The sequence below is a fragment of the Oryctolagus cuniculus genome, chromosome 14 (assembly GCF_964237555.1).
Source record: "Oryctolagus cuniculus chromosome 14, mOryCun1.1, whole genome shotgun sequence".
Lineage (NCBI taxonomy): Eukaryota > Metazoa > Chordata > Mammalia > Lagomorpha > Leporidae > Oryctolagus > Oryctolagus cuniculus.
Genome location: NC_091445.1, coordinates 66,089,803 through 66,115,083, shown reverse-complemented (window position 1 = coordinate 66,115,083; position 25,281 = coordinate 66,089,803). Strand labels below are relative to the sequence as shown.

Genomic DNA, 25,281 nt, shown 5'->3' with positions numbered 1-25,281 from the left:
CAACGGCAGAAGGAAGACCTTTCTCTCTGTCTCTCTCTCTCTCACTGTCCACTCTGCCTGTCAAAAAAAAAAATAGACTTCAATAAAAAATAAGAGTGAGAATAAGAGAGGGAGGAAGAAGTTTGTAAAGCTGCATAGTTCTGCATACATTCCTACAAACTTACTTCTAAAGGTACAGGTTTTTTTGGTTTGTTTTTGTTTTTGTTTTTTTACAGGCAGAGTGGACAGTGAGAGAGAGAGAGACAGAGAGAAAGGTCTTCCTTTGCCGTTGGTTCACCCTCCAATGGCCGCTGCGACCAGCGCACCGTGCTGATCCGAAGCCAGGAGCCAGGTGCTTATCCTGGTCTTCCATGGGGTGCAGGGCCCAAGCACTTGGGCCATCCTCCACTGCACTCCCTGGCCACAGCAGAGAGCTGGCCTGGAAGAGGGGCAACTGGGACAGAATCCGGCGCCCCGACTGGGACTAGAACCCGGTGTGCCGGCGCCGCAAGGCGGAGGATTAGCCTAGTGAGCCCCGGCGCCGGCCTTAAAGGTACAGTTTAAAAACTTGCCCTGAGGCCGGCGCCACGGCTCACTAGGCTAATCCTCCACCTAGCGGCGCCGGCACACCGGGTTCTAGTCCCGGTCAGGGCACCGGATTCTGTCCCAGTTGCCCCTCTTCCAGGCCAGCCCTCTGCTGTGGCCAGGGAGTGCAGTGGAGGATGGCCCAGGTGCTTGGACCCTGCACCCCATGGGAGACCAGGAAAAGCACCTGGCTCCTGGCTCCTGCCATCAGATCAGTGCGGTGTGCCGGCCGCGGCGGCCATTGCAATGGCAAAAGGAAGACCTTTCTCTCTGTCTCTCTCTCTCACTGTGCACTCTGCCTGTAAAAAAAAAAAAAAAAAAAAAAAAAACTTGCCCTGAGGGGCCTGTGCTGTGGCATAGTGGGTTAACGCCCTGGCCTGAAGCGCCGGCATCCCATATGGGCACCGGTTCGAGACACGGCTGCTCCACTTCCAATCCAGCTCTCTGCTATGGCCTGGGAAAGCAGTAGAAGAAGGCCCAAGGCCTTGGACCCCTGCACCCTGGTAGAAGCTCCTGGCTCCTGGCTTCGGATCGACACAGCTCTGGCTGTTGCAGCCATCTGGGAAGTCAACCAGCAGATGGAAAACCTGTCTCTCTGTCTCTACCTCTTTCTGTAATTCTGTCTTTCAAATAAATAAAATAAATCTTAAAAAAAAAAAAAAAAAAAACTTGCCCTGAGACCCCAAATCCCAATAAGCTGGTGGTAAAAATGACATCTTAAGTGTTAAAGTGGTCATATAGATAGGATTAGCGTTAAAGTAATCATATAAACAGAATCAAGTGTATGGTAATAATAATAGAATTAAAAAGGAGATACTGTTCAAACATGAGAAGCAGTCCACATAGCAGACTCATGGAATGACAGTTGCTTGAGTAGCACTCTGACCTCAGAATCAGTCTTAAGGCATTCTGGTCTGACTGAAAAGCCCATGAGAGCTTTTTTGGAAAGCCAAGACACTGTGGCAAAAAAAGTCCTACATGAAGAATCTCTGAGTGAGAATCCAGTGGAAGATGCGGCCATCAAAGGATGTACTTTTCTCTGAAGGGAGGAGAGAACTTCCACATTGCTCATGGCCTTATCTAAATATTAACGGAGTTTGTGGGTTCAAAAGGCTTCCATAGCCTAGGTAGCTCATGTCAAGAGCCTCAGGTGATCACAGACATCATACATAAGAGTATTAATTGTTAAATTAACAACAGGAGTCACTGCACTAACTTCTCATGCAGAACCTCTGTCCTCAATGAGTTGTGTTATGAGAGTTAACTATAAAACTTGTTCTCAGTCTCTTGTGTGTGTGTGTGTGTGTGCGCATGTGCAAATTGTTGAAATCTTTATTTAGTATAGGGTTAGTCTTCCGTGTATAAAGTTAATTGAAAATGAATTTTAATGGAGGATAGGACTGGGAATGGAAGAGGGAGGAGGAGGAGGAGTGGGAGTTGGGTATGGTGGGAAGAATCACCATATTCCTAAAGTTGTACTTATGAAATTTGTATTCCTTAAATAAAAGGTTTCCTTGGGAAAAAATAGTATCATAAAATAAGTAGCAAATTATGATCAAGGGGTAGGAATGAAGATTTGATGTGATCTTTTCTTCTTTCTGTGCCCTCTGATTTTTGTGATGGGTTATGATATTGCAGAAGACTGCTGTTTCTTCCCTTCTTCTTGGATGCATGGTCACTTGACTAATAAATACATTTCCCAAAATGAGGCCATAAGACAAAGTTTGAATCAACGAGATGTAACTGACAGATGTGTAGAATTTTCAAGTCATCTCTAATTAAAATTAAGGCTAGTATCTATGGATTTCAGCTTCCCTTACCTTTCTGTAAACTGAATGAAGGAAATGTGAGACAGGCTTCCATCATGCATAAAAGGGTAATACCTGAGGAGAAGGAAGATGGACTTCTCTTCTTGAACTAACAAGAGCTGCTCCACCATTCCCACTGGTGAAACTATGGAAAGATAAGCTCCTGTATTATTTAAGCCACTATCTTTTATCCTCCTCTTGCTGTAGCTTCTTAGCCTTTACCCAGAACAAATACAGTAACTACCTTCAGCTTATTAGCATCTAATACCACCCATTCAATCAGATCAAGCCATTGGCAGTGATGTTTATTTTCCCCAACATATACTCAGTTAACATGGATTCTCTGTAGCAAATATAGCAAAAATGACTATACTTTAATCACAAAAGAAGAATATAAAAACTCTAAGGCAAAAAATATATAGGGGTCATGTGCATGCAAGGCAAAACCTAGATTTATGAAAGTAATTTGACTCACTCAATGAACAACTTTGAATCTATGGCCACTCTTTTTTTTTCTCATCAGTATATACTCCTTTCAATAACTTTGACAAAGAACACATTTTTTTAATGTTAAAGAAAGCAACTTTTTTTTACTTCGCTTTGCAAAAATATAATTGGATTTATAGTATTTAATTAGGATTCTCAGGCAGTGAAAGTGGAAAGTCATTGGATAGACTCTTGCATCTGCTTAAAAAAAAAGAAATCAGGTGCAAAATCAATGGTCTTGATGTAGTAAATATCATGTATTTATATATTAGAGTGGTTTCGAGTTTCTGTATGTTTGACCAAAAACTGAATTTGAAGGCAGGCGTTGTGGTTCAGGTTAAGTCACTACTTGAGACTTCTGAATCATATATCAGAGATCCTGAGATGGATCAGAGAGCCTGGGCTACTGGATGCAGCCTGACCCTATTCCATGTATCACGAGAATGTGGGGAGTCAACTAGTAGATGGAAGATCAATGTCTCTCTCTCTCTCCCCTCTCTCCTTATCTCTCTCCCTTCCCTGCTCCCATTCTTCCCTCTTCTGTTGTTCTGCCTTTCAAATGAATAAATATTTTAAAATTTGGACTGGTGCATTATACAATGACACTGAAATTGTATTTCATATGCTGAATTCAGAATTCTTTAAGACATCTGGAAAACCAATATTTAATGCTGTCTATATTGCCTGCTCCCAATACTGTTTGACTTTGCCATATTTGACCAAAGCACATGCTCAAAAATGTCTTTAGCTGCCACCTGTAAATATACATACATGGAGAACAAACACAAAAGTGTTATTAATTAGTAATCAAACTACACCACCAGTTACTCTAAGTTATAAGATTTTCTTTTTACTCTTTCTCTATTTCTGCATTTAAGATTTATTTATTTACTTTAGAGGTAGAGTTATAGACAGAGAGAGGGAGAGACAGAGAGAGAGAGAGCTTCCATCCACCAGTTCACTCCCCAAATGGCAGCAACGACCGGTGCTGAGCCAATTCGAAGTCAGGAGCCAGAAGTTTTTTCAGGTCTCCCATGCTGGTGTAGGAGCCCAAGGACTTGGGCTATCTTCTACTGTTTTCCCAGGCCCTCAGCAGGGAGCTGGATCAAAAGTGGAGTAGCTGCAACTCAAACCAGCACCCATATGGGATGCTGGCACCACAGACAGATGGGTAACCAACTATGCCACACTACCGGCCCCTATTTCTGCATTTTCAAAACTGTAATGAGCAATAGTTTTATAAGGAGGGAAAAGAAATTTACAGTCTCTATAACAACAATAGGACCTGTCACACTGTTTCCACATCTTCTCAGCTCCTAGCCCAATAACTTGCACATAATACCTGAATAAACAAATGTGAATAAGAGAAGATAAAAAGGGGGAGGAGAAAAAGAATGGGATGCAAAAGAAGGTCTCTGTTAAACAACTTGTTATTACACCTCTATATTCATTCTTGTGCTACTTAGAGCCCTAACAAAAAGTTGATTTTGGGGCCAGTGCTGTGGCATAGCAGGTAGAGCTGCCGCCTATAGTGCCGGCATCCCATATGGGCACTGGTTCAATTCCTGGCTGCTCCACTTCCAATACAGCTCTCTGCTATGGCCTAGAAAGCAGTAGAAGATGGCCCAAGTCCTTGAGCCTCTGCACCCATGTGTAAGACCTGGAAGAAGCTTCTGGCTCCTGGTTTCAGATTGGCCCAGCTCCAGCCATTAATGGCCATCTGGGGTGTGAACTAGCAAATAGAAGACTTCTCTCTCTCTCTCTCTGCCTCTCCCTCTCTCTCCGTGTAACTCTGAATTTCAAATAAATAAATTAATTTAAAAAAGAAAAGCTGACTTACATGAACTGCCTGGGTAGGCTTCCTTGTCCCCTGATTTCAGGTTGGGTTTGCCCAAGGGGATACACTGGCAGGAAGTAAGAATGAGATATGAATAATAAGAATGAAATATCACTGTGGGTCACTGCAGCCTGCGGAATCCATCAGCCAACCAGACCCAAGACCCTTTCCACAGAGCTCTTCTGATGTCTCCCATCCTTTGACATGTTGGGGACAGTGTTCCCCCTCTCTTACTAGGTCCAGGGTACTGCACGCTCCTCTTTTGCTTTCTTTTCTCTTTAAGATTTATTTATTTATTAGAAAAGCAGAGTGTCAGAGAGAGTGAGAGACAGAGAGAGATCTTCCATCTGTTAGTTTACTCCCCAAATGGCCATAAGAGCCAGGGCTGGACTAGACAGAAGCCAGGAGCCAGGAGCTTCATATAGTTCTTTCACATAGATGGCAGGTTCCCAAGCACTTGGAGCATCTGGTACATTAGCAGGGAACTGGATCAAAAATGGAGCATCTGGGACATGAACCAGTGCCCATATGGGATGTTGGCATCTCAGGCAGTGCCTCAACTTGCTAAACCACAATGCTGGCTCCTTGCTTTCTTTTCTTATTTAGCTCTTTGGAAATAGTTTCTTTATTAAACTCCTCAAATTGTCCAATTTAAATGTATCATATTTGTATTGCCGAGACCCATACTGGTACAGAATATGTTAGTGACAACAGCCCAATATGTTTTCACCTTCAGGAACTAATCTTTAAGATGGATTCAGAGAAAGTTTTAAAAACAATTTAAAGTAGTCATTTCGCATGGCAGTAGTAACTGCTTGGGATACTTCAGAGAATGGCAGAGATGTGGTTACTCCACTTATGATCTAGCTTCTTGCTAAGGTGCACCTTGGGAGGCAGTTCAAGTACGAGGCCTGGCCATCCACATGGTAGACCCAGATTAAGTTCCAAGCTCCTGGCTTCAGCCTGGCCCAGCACTGGGATTTGGGGAGTGAACCAGCAGTTTGAAGATCTCTCTCTTTCTCTTTGAAATAAAAAATGAAAACAATAATAACCATTAATACTACACATTTTAAAAGTTATTTTAAAAAATTATTTTTAGCTGAAAATTTTCACTTTTAGACCAATGATTTTGTTTAATCATACTATTTCTCCTGATGAATACAGATGAGAAATCGCAATTAAACAAAAAACAATTCAATGCATAGTCCTTTTTGTTTATCCTTACAATAACTTTGAGAGAGATTAAACACTGTAAACAATAATGTTTTCTACATGCACAAATAAGAATACCTACTGTGATATGAGAATGTTTCCAGAGATTATTCCTTTTCAAAGATCAGTTCTGATCCATGTGTCAGTATGATTTTTTTCGTTTCATGTCTTTAAAGCAATTTTTTTTTTATTTTAATTCGTATTTATTTTATACTGAGTTTATTCCCGAGCCATAAGTTTTTGCTTCTTTAGTTTCTTCTGGGATATCTTTTTCTTTTGTGCCACCTCCTCTTCTGGCTTAGGAACAATCTGTTCCTTCTCAGTGAGGATCATCTCGATGTGGCACGGGGAGCTCATGTACGGGTTGATCCGGCCGTGGGCTCTGTAGGTCCGGCGGCGCATCTTGGGGGCCTTGTTCACCTGGATGTGCTCAATGACCACAGAATCTACATCCAAACCCTTCAGCTCAGCATTACTCTCTGCATTTTTAAGCATGTGCAGCAGAAACTCGGCACTTTTTTTGGGCCAACGACCCTGGGTCCAACCCCACTACTTGGCCTGGGCACATCTACCAACTCCACCATTGTACCGACGGAATGGCACACACTGCTTCTTTAACGTGACGTCTTTCAGGTATTTGGTGGCTTTTCGGATATGCACACCCTTGATGGCCTGGGCAGTTTCTCGAGTGTTCTTAAAGTGAACGCGAAGATTCGAGCCTCTTGATTTGCATGATTTTGTGGGGTTTTCTGGGTCCAGTGAGTAGCGAACCATTTTCGCAGGTCACCTAAGGCCGCTTACAGGAAGAGCTAAAGCAATTTTCTTAAAACCCAGAAAAGACTCCTTGGAACTGTTTTAGTATTTAAAACCAATATTTTTTTTTAATTTTTATTTATTTATTTGACAGGCAGAGTTATAGAGAGGCAGAGAGAGAGGTTTTCCATCCACTGGTTCACTCCCTAAATGGCCACAACTGCTGAAGCGGGGCCAATCCAAAGCCAGGAGTCCATGCAGGTGCAGGGGCCCAAGGACTTGGGCCATCTTCTACTGCTTTCCCAGGCCAAGGAAGAGAGGTAGATTAGAAGTGGGGCAGCCACGACTCAAACCAGTGCCCACATGGGATGCCAGCACTGCATTATTATTAAAGTTAGAATTCAAAAATTGGGGCTCTAAAGTCCAATTTCCATTTTGTTCATAATCAGATGAATTTTAACACCTACTTTTTTCATACTCCAAAATAAAATTTATTTTTTAATTCAGTTTTTTCCATACACTTTTTATTTTTTTCAACTTTTATTTAATAAATATAAATTCCCAAAGTACAACTTTTGGATTATAGTGGCTTTTCCCTCCATAACCTCCCTCCCACCCGCAACCATCCCATCTCCCACTCCCTCTCCCATCCCATTCTTCATCAAGATTCATTTTCAATTCTCTTTATAAATAGATCAACTTAGTATATACTAAGTAAAGATGTCAACAGACTGCACCCACACAGACACACAAAGTATAGAATACTGTTTGAGTAGTAGTTTTACCATTAATTTGCATAGTACAACACATTAAGGACTGAGATCCTACTTGGGGAGTAAGTGCACAGTGACTCCCGTTGTTGGTTTAACAATTGACACTCTTATTTATGACGTCAGTAATCACCCGAGGCTCTTGTCATGAGCTGCCAAGGCTATGGAAGCCTCTTGAGTTCACCAGCTCCAATCTTATTTAGACAAGGCCATAGTCAAAGTGGAAGTTCTCTCCTCCCTTCAGAGAAAGGTACCTCCTTCTTTGATGGCCCGTTCTTTCCGCTGGGATCTCACAGAGATCTTTCATTTAGGTTTTGTTTTTTTTTGTTTTTTTTTTTGTTTTTTTTGTTTTTTTTTGCCACAGTGTCTTGGCTTTCCATGCCTGTGAAATTCTCATGGGCTTTTTAGCCAGATTCGAAAGCCTTTAGGGCTGATTCTGAGGCCAGAGTACTGTTTAGGACATCTGCCATTCTATGAATCTTCTGTGTATCCCGCTTCCCATATTGGATCATTCTCTCCTTTTTGATTCTATCAGTTATTATTAGCAATCACTAGTCTGGTTTATGTGATCCCTCTGACTCTTAATCCTATCATTATGATCAATTATGAATTTAAACTGATCGTTTTGACTAGTAAGATGGCATTGGCACGTGCCACCTTGATGGGATTGAATTAACACCTACTTTTAAAGTAGTCTTTTATTAATATTTGGTGTCATTTTAAAATTCAGTTAATTAAACTCTACTTAATGTTTTAAATTTAATATATTCTTTTTACTTAAGGCTTCTAATAAGCAGAACTTATCCAAGTGTCTAGAACACAAACCTGATAAAATCATAAATTTTGTGTATCTTACATTATGTTAAACATTTCAATACTTTTTTGCAAACTTTGGAAATTTATTTCAATCTTTTCAACTCAAAATCACAACCCTAAGATAAAAACTAAAAATATGTTTTAAATTGAAATCATGAGGTTAACATAATTACCAGATTTTCTAATAAGCCAAACTTTCTTAACTATTATGAATATTTAAAATTTGAAATACACAGGTCATTCCTAAAGTCAAGGCAAAATAATTCATTTGTTGGCTGTTAGATTATTATTTCTAGTTGGAAGGATCAAAGGAGAAAATTTTATTTTCCAAGTGTTATATTAGGGCAAGCTGATTTAATCATCCCAAAATAAGCAGGATTATCTGCCCATTGGCTGAGATTCTGACCAGGGTACCTTTAGAGTAGCAAACATCTAAGGTAGTTTCTTTTGCAACACTGAGATAATCTGAGCCCTCTTTTATAGTCAGCCTGCAATTAGAGACCCCCCAACTCCATTTTTCTTCAAGTAGGGCTGTCTCACAGTCTCCACTTCCTGCATTCAAGTTAAACATTAGCTAATACTCAAGACTGGATTCAATTCATTTATTATTTAGTCCTATTCTTAATTAATTTTTTCTCTTGGCTAGGAATCCAACTGTCATGAATATGTTAATAATGTCAATTTGGGCCTTGCATGCCTTTTTTCTGTGTCAGGTTAAGGATAGGAACCTCTCTTGGGATTTCTCTGTGATGGGAGTGGCCTACATGAAGAACATGTTTCATGGATCTCTGAACTAAGCACTTTAGTGCTTCCCAACCCTCTTGGGCCTTCCTCTTGAGTGACTTGCCTTGCCCTTTGAAGAACTGGTCTGGGATAAGTTAGGTTGAGTGAGTCTGGGGAATATTGGCTGGGAAAGCTTATTTTGAGAGGGCTGGGGCTGATGTGGCATGAGTTGAGTGGGTTTGGGTAGAGCAGGTACAGCTTGGAAGGGTTGGAGCTGAGGGGGTTTTGCCTGAGGATTAGTTTTAGATGACACAGGTTGAGAAGGTTTAGACTGGAAATGCTGAACTTGGGATGGCTTGGACTGATTGGATTTGAACTGAGAGCTGGGTAAAAGTTTGTTCTCAGAGATAGAATGTGATCTTGTTTGGAAAGTGGGATTTGAAGGTTGTCCTTCTGTCTTTAGTTGGGCACCTTGCAGAGGAGCAGGTTTTACCAATTTTTGCATGGTTCCTGTTGTTTCAAAGAACTGAGGCTCTTTAATATAAGAAGTTGTTCTCATAAGAGTTTCAGTTGCTTTAGTCAGCTGTGTTCCTTGGGCCCAGGATGGCCCAGGCTGTGGTTTCCTTACAGCTCCTGCAGGCTGTAAACCTAGGGAATTGGAATGACTCACCTGGGAGACTACTGCCCCAGCTCCCACTGTTTGTGTTCTCCCAGGATAGGCCCCCACAGACTGAAAAATGGGAATTGGTGGGCTCCCAAGTATTCCATTGGTGGGATGTCCTCGAGCAGTTCTTGAAAAGTCCATGAATCTTACACCTGAATAAGACATCTGGGGTTGGAGACACTGAGTGCCAAAAATTGTACCTTGGCCATGGGAGCTTGTATAATGAAAGGGCAAAGGACAGAACCACTTAAATCTCTGCTCTGATCCAAGGAGGGAGCCCCTAATCAAGGGAGCTTTTAAGGAAACATGGTTAGAGTTACCTCCAGTTCCGGTTGATAAGGGCTGGGAGTTTCTTCCAGGAGGCATGAATACTGGGGTGTGGTGAAAATTCTGATGATTCTGGCTGACTTCGTATCTGGCTCCAGGCTTGCTAACAGGCATCTTTGTTTGGCTTCCAGATAAGCTTTTTGGCTGGCTAAGAATTTGTTGATCATCACCTTCAGTTATTCCAGCCACATTTTCACTGGGAGAAACGTGAATTCCTTGAGTATTCTCAAAGTCTTGGTCTACCTGAATTCCCAACTCCCTGGCCAGGGAGGCCATGTCCTCCACAGACACAGACCTGAGTGAAGAGGACATCACTTCCTGGAGGGCAGCTTGAAGGCCCTTCATGCTCTTCCTCCTATCCCCACCTTCCTCCCCCTCCCAAAACAGTAGCTGTGATGACTTCAATTTCAGGATCCTCTGGAAAACCTGAGCTTCTTCATTCTCCTTGGCTTGAGGACTGAGCATAAAGTAGCATCTTTTAATGGCTGCGTCTCCTAAAAACATTAGCAAATTCCATTCTTTCTCACCTAGGCAGTCAGTGAAAAAAAACATAGCTGAGGAAATTTCTACCAAGAAGCCAAATTGTGTCCAAAAGCTTTCTAGATCTCCACGAAGGTTGGCCACAGCAACAGGCTTTTGGAAAACATTAGAGGTTTCCTTTAGATCAACATTACCAGAAAAGCACCATGTTATTTCAACCAGGCCATCAGAGATTTGCCGGGGAAGCACTGGAACAGGCAAATCCTGATGGAGAAATATTTTACGTGGTTCCAGTTGGGCAGGGCTGAGCAACCTGTTGAGGATCCTGGACTTCGAGAAGCTACAGTGTCCCAAACGCACAAAGGAGATGACAGGCAACTTCATGCGAGTCAGAGACTTTTCAGTATCCCCCACAGGCCCTCCTGAGGACTGTGTCGACTGCTTCTTCACAATGCCCTTCATGGCCGCCAGCATTAGGATGCTTTTGTTGTTTTCTGCATCTGGTAGTAGCAGAGGAAGAGCAAACTGGCACTGATACATGTTTGACATGACTTCACGTTGCAAAGAGCTGTCTGCACACAGCATGGAGGCGCAAATGACGTCAAGGGGATTAATGATTTGTACATCTTGAGTTTCCAACTTCTCCACTCCAGTCAGTGATCCCTCTTTATTGTCTTCATCCAGAATCCTGTGCCTGAGGAATGAATCTCTGGCTGTCACATCCAGTGCTTGAACTTTTACCAAGAAATTCCAGGCTAAGTCTCCTGGAGTCTCAGGGGTCCACCTATGTCCTCGATCTAAGGAGAACTGGTTAACAAACTCTGGCAGAAGTTTTCTGCTTCTATCCATGTTCAAATGTGACAGGACATCTTTAAATACCTTTTTTCTTTCTGTAGAAGAGAAGATACTCGGTGAATACCCTGTTCAAAATCATTTTCCCTCTACTGACTTTTAAAGTAATTGACATTTCACTAGAAAAGATGAAATGATACAAATAAAGTGAAAGTCCCTTTTTACCACTTTGCCAATTCTGCTTCCCTTCTAACAAAAACATCAAGATGGTATGGTATATTGGCTTGCCATCCTTTCTCTAGGCAAGCACATAAGTATGCATGCATATTCAGAAATAAACAGTTTTGCTTAATAGATACTGTTCTAGTTTTTCATAAATGTTATCACACTAGGAGTCTGCATTATGAAGCAGCAGGTTAAGTCACCACCTGCTATCCCAGCATCCCATATAAGCACTGGCTTGAGTCCTGGCTACTCTACTTCTGATCCAGTTCCCTCTTAATGCACCTGGGAAAGCAGCAGAAGTTGGCCCAAATACTTGGGGCCCTGCCAACCCATGTGAGAGATGCAGATGAAGTCTTGGCTCCTGGCTTTGGTCCAGCCAAGTCCAGCCCTGACTGTTGCAGCTGTTTGGGGAGCGAACCACTAGATGGAAGATCTTTTTCTCTTTCTCTTCTATGTAACTCTACCCTTCAGAGAAATCTTTTTTAAAATGTCATCATACTAAACAAATGACTCTGCAACTTAATTTCATTTAATGGTATTCTTTTCACATTTTTTCAGTTCAGCATATAGAAGTCTACCATTTAATTTAAGCCATTTCATGGTACTCCCCAGTTTGGATGGACCAATATGTTCTTAATTATAGATGATCATTTAGATTTTCCAGTTCTGTTTGCTTTGTTGTTGTTGCTATTGTTTTTCTAATGTTCATGCAGCAGTGAAAGATCTTGTTAATGCTTTATTATATACAAGTATGAGATTTTTCAACATTGGTGCTGATTTCATGAATTTATCGCTTGATTAAATTTGAAGAAACTGGAGATTTTACTTCAAAGTTTTCTCAGAACGTATATGTTGTCCCTAATTTCTCCTGATCTCTGACTTATTTCTTATTTTTATTTTTTAAAAATTTATTTATTTATTTGAAAGTCAGAGTTACTGAGAGAGAGGAAGAAATCTTCCAACCACTGGTTCAATCCCCAATGGCTAAAATGGCCAGGACTAGTCCAGGCGGAATCCAGGAGCCAGGAGCTTCTTTCAGATCTCCTACTTGGGTAGCAGGGGCCCAAGCACTTATGCTATCTTTCATTGCTTTTCCTAGGCCATTAGAAGAGAGCTGGATCGGAAGTGGTGCAGCCAGGACATGAACAGTTGTCCATATGGGATGCTGGGATTGCAGGCAGTGGCTGTACCCACTATACCATGGTGCCATCCCCCCATCTCTGACTTTTAAATGTATCTTCTAGCGAATTCTTGGAAATAGAGATACAGCTTAGTACAGGAAGATAAGAGTGGATTTACTCCTTACAACATCAAGTTAATGTAAGCTTTAAAAAGAGCCTACAAGAAACAACAGAAGTAAGGAAAAAAAAACATAGAATTTAGCAATCAGGAAATAAATACAAGAAATCTTTAAGTTTCTTGAGCTGGGTTAAAAAAAAAATGAGAAGGTGAGTTTATACTAGCATGAAGGGTTCCCAGGGCAAGCAGAAAATTTTTAAGGGGCCCGTGTTGCAGTGTAGCTGGTTAAGCTTCTGCCTATGATACAGGCATTGCAGATGGCTACCAATTTGTTTTCAAGCTGTTTTGCTTCAAATCCAGCTCCCTGCTAATGTGTCTAGGGAAAGCACAGGAGGATGGCCCAAGTACTTGGGCCCTTGCACCCAGGTGGGAGACCCTAATGCAGTTCCAGGCTTCTGACTTTGGCCTGGCCAGGCCCAGCCTCAGCCTTTGCAGCAATATGGGGAATGAATCAGCAAATGAAAGATCTGTCTCTCCCTTTCTCTGTAACTCTATAATTCAAATAAATCTTTAAAAAAAGCTTTTAAGTTCTATTCTTACTTATTCCGTACTTTGCCTTAGGATGACAATTCTCTACTTTTTCAGCACAGATATTGGCATCCACACAATCCAAGCCAGATGTCCACTGCTGACAAGGTATCAGCGGTGTTACATGCAGCAGACAGAAGAAACAGAGTGGATGCAAACAAGGACATATCTAATTAAATACAGAGCTAGGCAAAAATAATAATAATAATAATAATAATAACTTATAATACCCAGGATCTAATATCACTTTTTCAAATCAAAAACTCACAAAAATAGCCTACCTAAGGCAAAAAGAAATGAACAAATATTTCAGCTCCTACCCACTAAGAAGGGATTTTAAATTTGAGATCAGCCAGCTCCCTGCTAATGTGCCTGGAAAACAGAAGATGGCCCAAGTGCTTGGGCCTCTGCACCCATGTGGGAGACCTAGAGGAAGCTCCTGGCTCCTAGCTTCAGCCTGGCCTTTGCTACCAACTGGATAGTGAACCAGTGAGTGGAAAAGATCTCTCTGTCTTTCCCTCTGTCTCTGTAACTCTGAATTTCAAATAAGTAAATAAATCTTTCAAAAATTTTTTTAAAAATTTTAAAATTTGAGATCAGTCAGGTTAATTGAGAAATGAAACAGATTTTAAAAAATCCAGATTCTTAGATCTATAATACTACAATCTATTTTTTTTCTTAAAGATTTATTTATTTATTTGAAAGTCAGAGTTACACCCAGAAAGGAGAGGCAGAGAGAGAGGTCTTCCATCCGCTGGTTCATTCCCTAATTAGCCACAACAGTCAAAACTGCACCAATCTGAAGCCAGGAGCTAGCAGCTCCCTCCGGGTCTCCCATGCGGGTGCAGGGGCCCAAGAACTTGGGCCATCTTTCACAGTTTTCCCAGGCCATACCAGAGAGCTGGATAGGAAGTGGAGGAACCAAGTCTCAAATCAGCACCTATATGTGATGCTGGCACTGCAGGCAGTGGCTTTATCCACTATGCAACAGCACCGGTCCCATACTACAACCCAGTCTTCCTGATATTTGGATTTAACACTGTATTTTGGGAGAAGCATGAAATTTAACATGACCAAAAAACATGAGGACCTTTTGTTTTTTAATGTCTATATAATATTTGTTTTTATAAAATGTATGTATTTGAAAGGCAGAGTGACAGGAATGAGATAGACAGGAAAGAGAGATCTTGCATCCACTACTTCACTACCCAAATGGCCACAACACCCAGGGCTGGGCTAGGTCAAAGCCAGGAGCCAGGGACTCCATCTGGGTTTCCCACATGAATGGCAGGAACACAAGTACTTGGGTCCATCATACGCTGCCTCCCAGGCTTACTGGCAGGAAGTTGTATCACAACAGAGTAGCCATGACCAGAACAAGCACTTTAATATGGGATGCAAATGTCCCAAGCAGCAGCTTAAACTGCCTCACCACAACACCCACCCCAAAAATCCTGTTTTGAGTTAGAGAAGTTTGGATTTTATTTTCAGTTTCCAGCCACACAGACAAACCTTATTCAAGTGAGAGACAATGGATAGTCACATGCCTCTAGTCAACTAGAGTGGATGGGCAGCTATTGCAATGACATTGAAAGTACTAAGACTTTTTGGGCTGATGCTGTGGTGCAGTGGGTTAAAGTTCCTGGCTGCAGTGCCGGCATCCCATATGGACACCTGTTCAAGTCCCAGCTGTTCCACTTTTGATGCAGCTCCCTGTTAATGTGCCTGGAAAAGCAGTGGAAGATGGCCCAAGTCTTTGGGCCCCTGCAACCACGTGGGAAACACAGAAGAAGCTCCTGGCTCCTGACTTCGGATCAGCACAGCTCTAGCTGTTGTGGCAATTTGGGGAGTGAATCAGCGGATGGAAGACCTCTCTTTCTCTGTGTGTGTATGTGTCTACCTTTCTCTGTAACTCTTTCTGTCAAATAAATAAATCTTTAAAAGAATTAAAGTACTAAGACTTTTCTTGACTTGGTTTGCTAACAAGGTATTAGATTGGTTGCAATCATAGCCACAATTAATGGCTTTCTTGGTCTTCATATCTTTTGCAATCCTATTTTGAAAGAAGTGGAATTTGTTTTTCCAAACCTTTGAATCTGGGTTGTCTTTGTGATTTTCTTTGGCCAACAAAATGTGGCAGAAGTGATAGTGTCATAGGGTGATTTGTATCCTCTGAAAAAAAAGATATACAGAAATGCCCCAGTAATATCAGAATATGGACTTACTATGAAAATAAGGTCTCTTGGGGTCAGTGCTGTGGCTCAGTGGGTTAAAGCCCTGGCCTTCAGTACCAGCATCCCATATGGGAGCCGATTCAAGTCACACCTGCTTCACTTCTGATCCAGCTCCCTGCTAATGCACCTGAGAAAGCAGTAGAAGATGGCCTAAGTCCTTGGGCCCCTGCACCCACTTGGGAGACCTGAAAGAAGCTCCTTGCTCCTGGCTTTGGATCAACTAAGCTCCTGCTGTTGTAGCCACTTGGGGAGTAAACCAGAGGATGAAAGACCTCTCTCTCTCTCTCTCTCTCTCTCTCTCTCCCTCCATCTCTCTGTAACTCTGCCTTTCAAATAAATAAAATAAATCTTAAAAAAAAAAAAAGATGAAGAAGAAGAAGAAAAAAAAGGTCTGTAAACAGAGATAATCATGTTAAAATGAGGTCATCACAGCAGGCTCTAATCCAGTATTACTGGTATCCTTATTAAAAATGCAATTTGGACACACAGACATGTCTAGAGGAAAGGTAGCATGAAGAGAACACAGGGAGAAGATGGTCACATACAAAGAAATACATGAGGCTACCAGAAGCTAGGAGACCCGCCTGGAATGGATCCTTCCCCAGTACCATCAAAGGGAGCAGGATCCTGCTGATGCTCTGATTTCAGACTCTGTTCCCCAAAACTGTGGATAATAAATTTCTATTGTTCTAAACATTCATTTGCAGTGATTTTTTAAGCAGCCCTAAAAAACAGGGCCTGATAATTTTTTTTTTACAGGCAGAGTGGACAGTGAGAGAGAGAGAGACAGAGAGAAAGGTCTTCCTTTGCCGTTGGTTCACCCTCCAATGGCCGCTGCGGCCGGCGCACCACACTGATCCGAAGGCAGGAGCCAGGTGCTTATCCTGGTCTCCCATGGGGTACAGGGCCCAAGCACTTGGGCCATCCTCCACTGCACTCCCTGGCCACAGCAGAGAGCTGGCCTGGAAGAGGGGCAACTGGGACAGAATCCGGCGCCCCGACCGGGACTAGAACCCAGTGTGCCGGCGCCTCAAGGCGGAGGATTAGCCTATTGAGCCACGGCGCCGGCCCCTGATAATTCTTAAGATCAAGCCTCAAAGGGCCTTTACTTCTTGCTCACTCTCTCCCTGCCTCCCTCTTTCTTTCTCTCCTATCCTCTTCACCCCACACCCACACCCACTCCTGCCAATTCCTCTGCCCTCACCATAAGAATATACCCTGCCTGGATGGATATTGTGATGCAGTGTGTCAAGCCACTGCTCAGGATGCTTACATCCTGTATCAGAGTGCTGGTTCAAGTTCAGGCTACTCCACTTGCAATCTAGTTTCTTTTTTTTTTTTTTTTGACTTTTTAAAAAAGATTTATTATTTGAAAGTGTTAGACAGAGAGAGAGAGAATCAGAGAGAGAGAGAGAGAGAGAGAGAGGTCTTCCATCCGCTGGTTCACTCCCCACATGGCCACAATGGCCGGAGCTGCGCAGATCTGAAGCCAGGAGCCAGGAGCTTCTTCTGGGTCTCCCATGTGGGTGCAGGGGCCCAAGCACTTGGGATGCAGATGTCCCAAGCTTTCCCAGGCCACAGCAGAGAGCTGGATGGGAAGTGGGGCAGCCAGGACTAGAACCAGCGCCCATACGGGATGCCGGCGCTTCAGGCCAGGGAGTTAACCCACCGTACCACAGCGCCGGCCCCAGAATAAATGATTTTAAGAACGACTGAGTGAGGGCAGGAAAGTCCTAATGGGTTTGTTAGAGATTATGGTGGAAGTGCCACGCTGTGTAAACTCACTAACCTCTAACTGTAACCAAACTTTTCTGCCCCTCTATAGGTGACCAACTCTGAACTCCATGCCTGTACTGGAACTCATCATTCTCGCAATCTAGTTTCTAAAGCACCTGGGAGGGAGAAACAGATGATGGCCCATATACTCTGGTCCTGACATCCATATGGAAGACCCAGTTGGAGTTCTGGAATCTTGGCTTCAGCCTGGCTCAACCTTGGCTATTGTGGGCATTTGGGGAGTAAACCAGCAGATGAAGATAAATCTCTTTCTCTCTCTTTCTCTTTCCCTCTCCCTCTCTCTCTCCCTCCCTTTATCCATCCATCCCTCTTTCTCCTTTTACCATCACTCTGCCTTTCAAGTAAATAAATACATCTTTAATAAGCAAATATACCCCACTTACTCCGATCTTTCTTTGAGAACAAGCCCAAAGTAGCCTGATAGAATATAAGAGACCAGTTCACAACTACTTGGATAAAAATGCACAGGTGAAGACCAGAAGAATTGTTCAGCTAAACATAGACATGTGAACAATAATAAACTTGTTTTCAGCGACTCAATTTTGAGATGGTTTGTTATGTAGCATTATTATGGCAATAAATAACTGATATAGAAAAAACTTATGCAAACAAAATAATAATACTCAAGAGACACATGGCAATATTATGATGTTATCTGGGGAAGAAGATGAATGAGAATGAAGAATGAAGGAAAAAAATGGAATAGAGGCAAAAAAAATGGCTTTGTGCTGAACAACAGTTATACTATGCACTAAATGATTTAATGAATTCAACCTCATGTAACAACTAATATAATGTATTGGAAGAGTATATGAGCACCAGTGCAGCGGCTCACTAGGCTAATTCTCCACCTGCGGTGCCAGCAACCCGGGTTCTAGTCCAGGTCGGGGTGCCGGATTCTGTCCCGTTTGCTCCTCTTCCAGTCCAGCTCTCTGGTGTGGCCCAGGAAGGCAGTGGAGGATGGCCCAAGTCCTTGGGTCCTGCACCCGTATGGGAGACCAGGAGGGAGCACCTGGCTCCTGGCTTCAGAACGGCGCAGCGCAACAGTTGCAGTGTGCTGGCCATAGCAGCCATTTAGGGGGTGAACCAACAGAAAAGGAAGACCTTTCTCTCTCTCTCTCTCTCTCTCTCACTGTCTAACTCTGCCTGTCAAAAAAAAAAAAAAAAAGAAAGAAAGAAAGAAAAGAAAAGAAAAGAAAAAAAGGAAAGGTGTATGAGGATGAGGGTAAGACAAGAGGTGTGGGTTGAATTTTGTCTTCCATAAATTCATATATTAAAATACTAAGTTTCAGTACAGAGATTGTGATATTACTTGAAAGCAGGGGCATTACAGACATAATTAGTTAACACGAGGTCTTCAGAGTGGCCCCTAGTCCAGTGTGACTGATGTCATTAAAAAGGAAAATTTGGACATAGAGACATCCACTCAGGGAGAAGCCATTTAAAAATGAAGGCAGACCACACTGATATTCCTACAATCTGAGGAACATCAAAAGGATTCCAGCAAACCATCAAAGACTACTAATAAATTCTTTTTCACAGAAGGGACCAAACTTACCAGAACCTTGACCTCAGATTTCTGACCTTCATAACAGCAAGACAATCAACTTTTGTTTTCTATTGTTTAAGCCTTCCATTTTGTGGTAAGTCATTATAAGAACCTTAGGAGAAATTATTTTTCTACACAGAAGACGATTAAAATCCCCAGGATTTGGACTTAATGTGAGATGGTGTTACCCCTCCATTCCTCACTCAGAGTTGGTGAGGTTTATTTTCCCAGATATTATTTCTCCAAAAGAAACACTTCTCATGTTTTGAATTTTCATAAGAAATATTCAGATTCAAGACACTGTGCTGATGGGTAGGTATTATAACAGCAATTATAATACAACATCATTTGGGATGCACACATCTCATATTGAAGAGCCTGGTTTGAGTCTTGGCTACTCAGCTTCTGATCTAGATTTCTGTTAATGCACACCTTGGAATGCAGCAGATGATGGCTCAAGTACTTGGTTCCCTACTGCCTATATGGGAGACCAGGATGGAGTTCTAGGCTTCTGGGGATCAGCTTAGGCTAGTCCTGGCTGTTGCAGGTATTTGAGGAGTGAATAAGCATAGGGAAGACCTGTCTGTCTGTCTGTCTCTTTCTCTCTGCCTTTCAAACTAACTAAATAAAACAGCTTTAAAAAGAAAAAGCATACTGTACTGACATAATTCTCTTCATAAAGATGATACTGTAGCTAGCACTGTGACACAGTGAATTAAGCTGTGACTTGTGATACCAGCTTCCCACAGGGGAGTGCAAGTTTCAGCCCCAGTTGCCCCATTTCCAATCCAGGTCCCTTATAATTACCTGGGAAAGCAAGAGAAGATGGCCTAAGACCTTGGGCCCTTGATACCCATGTGGAAGACCTGGACAGAGTTCCTGGCCCAACTTCCCTCTGGTCTAGCCCTAGCCATTAAAGACGTTTGGGAAGTGACCCAGTAAGTGGAACATCTCTTCCTCTCTCTGTCTCTCCCTTTCTGTCACTCTGCCTTCTAAATAAATAAATAAGCTATGAACTGGATCAAGCCAAGTAACAAGATTTGGGAATCTCAAACCATGCAACACAAATATATCTACTATTTTCATTTCAATGGTTATACCTATATTCTGCATGCCTCTTTCATTACATAGTCACTTTAATGACTAATATGGTCTAATCTGAAGAATGGAAGGTAACACCTAAGATTAAGGGTTAGCAACTCCTTATATGCATGATGGGAGGTGATCACAGAAACCTATAAGCTGAATATCAATATTTACTTTTGCTGGAACAGTCATCCCTCTGTATTCACAGGTTCCATATCCTCATATTCAACCAACCACAGACCAAAAATATTTGAAAAACAATTTCCATCTGTACTGAACATGTGTGGACATCCTTATTGTCATTACTCCCTAAGCAATAAAATCTAACTATTTTATAGCATTTACATTGTTTGAGGTGTTATTTAAAGTATATAGGGAGATATTCATAGATGTCATGCAAATACTATGCCATTTTGAGCATTCTGCAGAACTTAGCATCCCTAGGGGGTCCTGGAACAAATCACCTGTGGATCCTGAGGGGCCACTGTACTGTCCTTCATTGCCTAGGTTCTGAGTGCTCCTTCATGTTGTTGCCTAACTAATTACACACATCACATCCATACCTTCCATACTTTCCTCCTCCTCCTCCAATGAAATGCTGGTTTCTGAGTCCTCACCACTCTGCTTTTCATCAGAAAACACCACAGCTTCTGAATACTCAGAGTTCCCTTCCACATCATATACAACGTGCCCTGGGTCTTCAAAATCCCTCTCTTCCACAGTGGGTTCTGCATCTTTAGGGTATCCAACAATTTCCAGATACTCCTCTTCCCCTAAATACAAGGAATCATCAGGCTCCTCGTATCTCTGTCCATCCTTTAAATAGGTAATTGTTGCTGGAACTTTGTATTCAACTTCTTCAACTGAATTTGGCAATGAGACTTTCAGTGCGTTGTTTTCTTTCTTATTCTCACTGGAAGACAAAACAGTTTCCTTACATGTAGTTTTCTTGTTTCTGAAAATCCCAGAGGTTTCCAAATCCAAGAGTTCCTTCTCTTTGAAGGACAATGTGTTCTCAGGATTCCCAGGCTGTTTCTTTCCAAGTGCAAAGGCATCATTCTTTGGTTTCTTGGGAACCCCCATTGATTGAGGAGGTGCATTATTCTCATGCATTAAACATTCTGAAAAGAACAAGGAGGTTTGGTTATTTGTTTTGTTTCTGGATATTAACAAAAAGAAATTGTATAATAACTCTAGTTGCAAGACCTCAAAGCATCATCCTTCTTTTTTTAACTGGAAGGGAGAAATATCTTCCACTTCCACAAAAGTTGCATAGCAACACAAGTCAACTGTCAGAACTTTCTTCTTTCTCATTGGGAAAAAGAGTCAGATTATACCAACACCTTGTTCAAAAGTTTCAGCCTTTCACAGTAATTTCACAGGGTAAGTGAGTGAAACAAAATAATTGAATCTTATTAACAGTGTTTACTTGTGGACTTACTGTAACCTACAGAAACTTGGCTTTCTGGGGACAACTGCCAATGAAATCTCATCCCAATAATTTCTAATCAGTTTTTAAAAATGGGTTAATTTGAATAGTATGCCCTAGAAATAATAAAACTTAATTTTCTAAGTATATGTGGCTGTCTAACTTTAGAGATCATTAATATTCATTGTTTCATCTGAGCCCTGTACCTCTCTAACTTCTCTTAAAATAATACTGAATATTTTTTCAGTTCCTAGAAAAGCAGTTCCTCCTGCCTCTAGTGGTAATTTATAGAATTGCAAAACAACAACACATTCTGGAAAAACTGCTCCAGTATCTACCACTGGTTATCATCAAACCACTTAAGAATCAGCTTTTGTATATAATTCTTTTTTTAAAAGATTTATTTATTCATTTATTTGAAGGTCACAGTTACACATAGAGAGGAGAGGCAGAGAGAGAGAGAGGCAGAGAGGCAGAGAGAGAGAGAGAGAGAGAGAGAGAGAGAGAGAGTGAGAGAGAAAGAGGTCTTCCATCTGCTGGTTCACTCCCCAATTGGACACAATGGCCAGAGTTGAGCCGATTCGAAGCCAGGAGCCAGGAGCTTCTTCCAGGTCTCCCATGAGGGTGCAGAGGCCCAAGGACTTGGGCCATTTTCCATTGCTTTCCCAGGCCACAGAAGAGAGCTGGATCGGAAGTAGAGCAGCCAGGACTAGAATCGGCGCCCATATAGGATGCCGGCACTTAAGGCAGCGGCTTTACCTGCTGCACCACAGTGTCAACTCCAAGCTTTTGTACATATTTCAAAACAATTAATAGGATTTTGAATATTCCTAACACAAAAAATATAATAGATAGTTGAGGTGATGGATATACCAATAACATTGATCTTATTATATACACTAGAAATACGTATTAAAATATTATACTGTACCCCACAAATATGTACAATTATTAAGTGCTAAATAAATCAAAACATAGGGGCTATCATTGTGGTGCAGCAGGTTAATCTGCTGCTTGCAATGCTAACATTCTATGTCAGAGTACTGTTTGAAGTCCTGGCTGCTCCAGTTCTGATCCAGCTTCCTGCTAATGCACCTGGAAGGGCAGTGGAGGATAGCCTAGGTGCTTGGGCCCCTACCACCCACATAGGAGGCCCAAATGGAGTTCCAGGCTTCTGGCTCTTGCCTGGAACAGCCCCAGCTGTTGGGCTATCTGGGTAGTGACCCAATGGATGGAAGACCTTTCCATCTCTCCCTTTTTTCTGTCACTATAGTTTTCAAATGTGTAAATAATTTTTTTTAATTTAAAACATATTAAATAAATTTGAAAAGAACTAGCATTAGCATTTTAATTATTTCAGAAAATGGGGTTCTGCTAACTTATCACAGAGGAAATGAAGTTACTGATCTACCATCTCTATGTGCTAAAAATTATTTCCCCTAAGCTTTCAAAATAGCTATACTAAGTGAAATATGCCACCTATGGTCTTAGAACTATGAATACCCATGCATTTACTTACTTGAAAAAGAGACCCCAGATGGTGTCATTACTAACAGTATTCTCTTTCCTACCCTTTGAGCTTAGGATGTCAGGGTCAGAACAGAATGCTAAAACAACCAGAAGTTTGGGGGACAGTTTGGACAATTTATCAATCCTCTAAAACAACAATAAACATCATTCCCTGCTTTTTAAATTCAGGGCATTTTCCCCCCTTCCCATTTCAGTGAAAATTACATCTGGGAAAAAAAACAAACAAAAATGAAGGTGGCAAATATTTTCTTTTTTTCTACCCCCTCCCTCACACTCTTAAAAGTGTAAAAATTCAACTTACCACGACTTAAGCACCAAACAGCAGCTGACTCTGGAAAAGTACTGAATAAACACTGGAGAAAATGCTGACAGCTCACTTCTCCTTTTTTCTGCACCAAGATTAACAGCTTTCGACTTTTCTTCAGGGGGTCTGTGACATTCTCCAAAGTCTCAAACTCTTCTTCCGAAATCAGCCTCCGAGAGGTTAACATGTCCAAGATAGAATCCGGATCTTGTTGGAGGATTTCAAGCAAAGTCTTTCGTTCTTTTTCTATGATCTCTGAAGGAACACTTTCAGTGTCCATTGTTCCTGTGTTCTCTAGACCAGGAAATGAGTTATGAAATCCTTTGGAAGGGTAACTAAGAGGGAAAAAAAAAAAAAAAAAAAAAGACAAAGACAGCCTCTATCTGGTAAATATGTAAATGATGCCTACTGTGGGTGAGGTGCATTTGAACAAGCACAATGGGGAATCCAGCTTTTGCACTCTCAGATTTGACTCCTTGCAGATTATTTTTATGCTCTTTTAATGGCTTGATTATATCTCATCAAGGAGTCACCTTCTTAAAGAAGCCTCTCTTGAACTTCAGGATTGACTAGGTATTCCCCCATTCTGAGCTCTAGTGGGATGATAATAAAACTGGATTTTGAGCGGAAAGAACGGGCCATCAAAGAAGGAGGTACCTTTCTCTGAAGGGAAGAGAGAACTTCCACTTTGACTATGACCTTGTCTAAATAAGATTGGAGTTGGTTAACTCAAAAGGCTTCCACAGCCTTGGCAACTCATGACAAGAGCCTAGGGTGATTACTGATGCCATAAACAAGAGTGTCAATTGTTAAATCAACAACAGGAGTCACTGTGCACTTACTCCCCATGTAGGATCTCTGTCCTTAATGTGTTGTACTATGTGAATCAATGGTATAACTAGTAATCAAAGAGTACTTTACACTTTGTGTTTCTGTGTGGGTGCAAACTGTTGAAATCTTTACTTAATGTATGCTAAACTGATCTTCTGTATATAAAGAGAATTGAAAATGAATCTTGATGTGAATGGGATGGGAGAGGGAGTGGGAGATGGGATGGTGGCGGGTGGGAGGGAAGTTATGGGGGCGGAAAAAGCCACTGTAATCCAAAAGCTGTACTTTGGAAATTTATATTTATTAAATAAAAAATATTTATTTATAAAAATAAAATTTAATATTTATTAAATATTTATATAAATAAATAAATAAAATATTTATTAAATAAAAAACCCCCCAAAACTTGTTTTGAAGGGCTATAATATGTAAATATGCTAATAGCTAAAAATACAAATTCAAACCCTTCAATCCAGCCATTCCACTCCTAGAAAATGATCTTAAGGTAATAATCCCACAAATCCCCAAAGATGTACGTAGAAGAAACAGTATTACAATATTGTGCATAAAACCAGAAAATTAAAAATAACCAGAATTTCCATAAATTGGGGATTTGTAATATAAATATTGGTATGTTAAGAAACACCAAAGAACTCTTAAAAAGAATGAAGTAGGGACTGGCACTGTGGAGCAGCTGATTAAGCTGTGGCCTATGATCCCAGCATCCCATATTGGAGTACAAGTTTGAGTCCCAGCTCCTCTTTTTCCAATCCAGATCCCTGCTAATGGCTGAGAAGGTAGTAGAAGATAGCCCAAGTACTTTGACCCGTGCCACTCAAATGGGAGACCTGGATGGAGTTCCTGACTTCTGGCTTTAGCCTGGCCCAACTCCGGGAGCAATGGAACAGTTGATGAAAGTTCCCTCTCTGTCTCTCCTCTCTGTCACTCTGCCTTTCAAGTACAATAAACTTTTGTTTAAAAGAATGAAGTATCTCTCTCTTTATTTACATATATAATTAAAGATTCATTTATGTACTTGAAAGGCAAAGTGACACAGAAAGAGTCAGAGATCTTCCATCTGCTGGTTCACTCCCCAAATGGGCACAACAGCCAGGGAGGGCTAGGCTAGGCTGAGACCAGGAGCCAGGAGCCAGGAACTGGACCTAGGAATCCCATGGAGGTGTCAGGCACCCAATCACTTGAGTCATCTGCTGCCTTCTTTGGCTCATTAATAGGA

The 25,281-nt window shown here is 41.6% G+C and overlaps 1 protein-coding gene and 1 pseudogene across 1 annotated transcript; both read right to left on the bottom strand.

Annotated features, from left to right (window-relative positions):
* Positions 1 to 6,086: 6,086 nt before the first annotated feature.
* LOC100355297 (large ribosomal subunit protein uL22-like) lies at positions 6,087 to 6,742 on the bottom strand (annotated as a pseudogene).
* On the bottom strand, positions 6,087 to 23,573 carry CARD6 (caspase recruitment domain family member 6). The gene is made up of 3 exons (XM_002714122.5): positions 23,211 to 23,573; positions 20,514 to 21,071; positions 6,087 to 11,330 (listed from the first exon to the last, which is right to left on the bottom strand). The coding sequence occupies exons 1-3, from the start codon at positions 23,491 to 23,493 to the stop codon at positions 9,049 to 9,051; spliced, it is 3,123 nt and encodes a 1,040-aa protein (XP_002714168.2). The 5' UTR covers positions 23,494 to 23,573; the 3' UTR covers positions 6,087 to 9,048.
* Between the last annotated feature and the right edge of the window lie 1,708 nt (positions 23,574 to 25,281).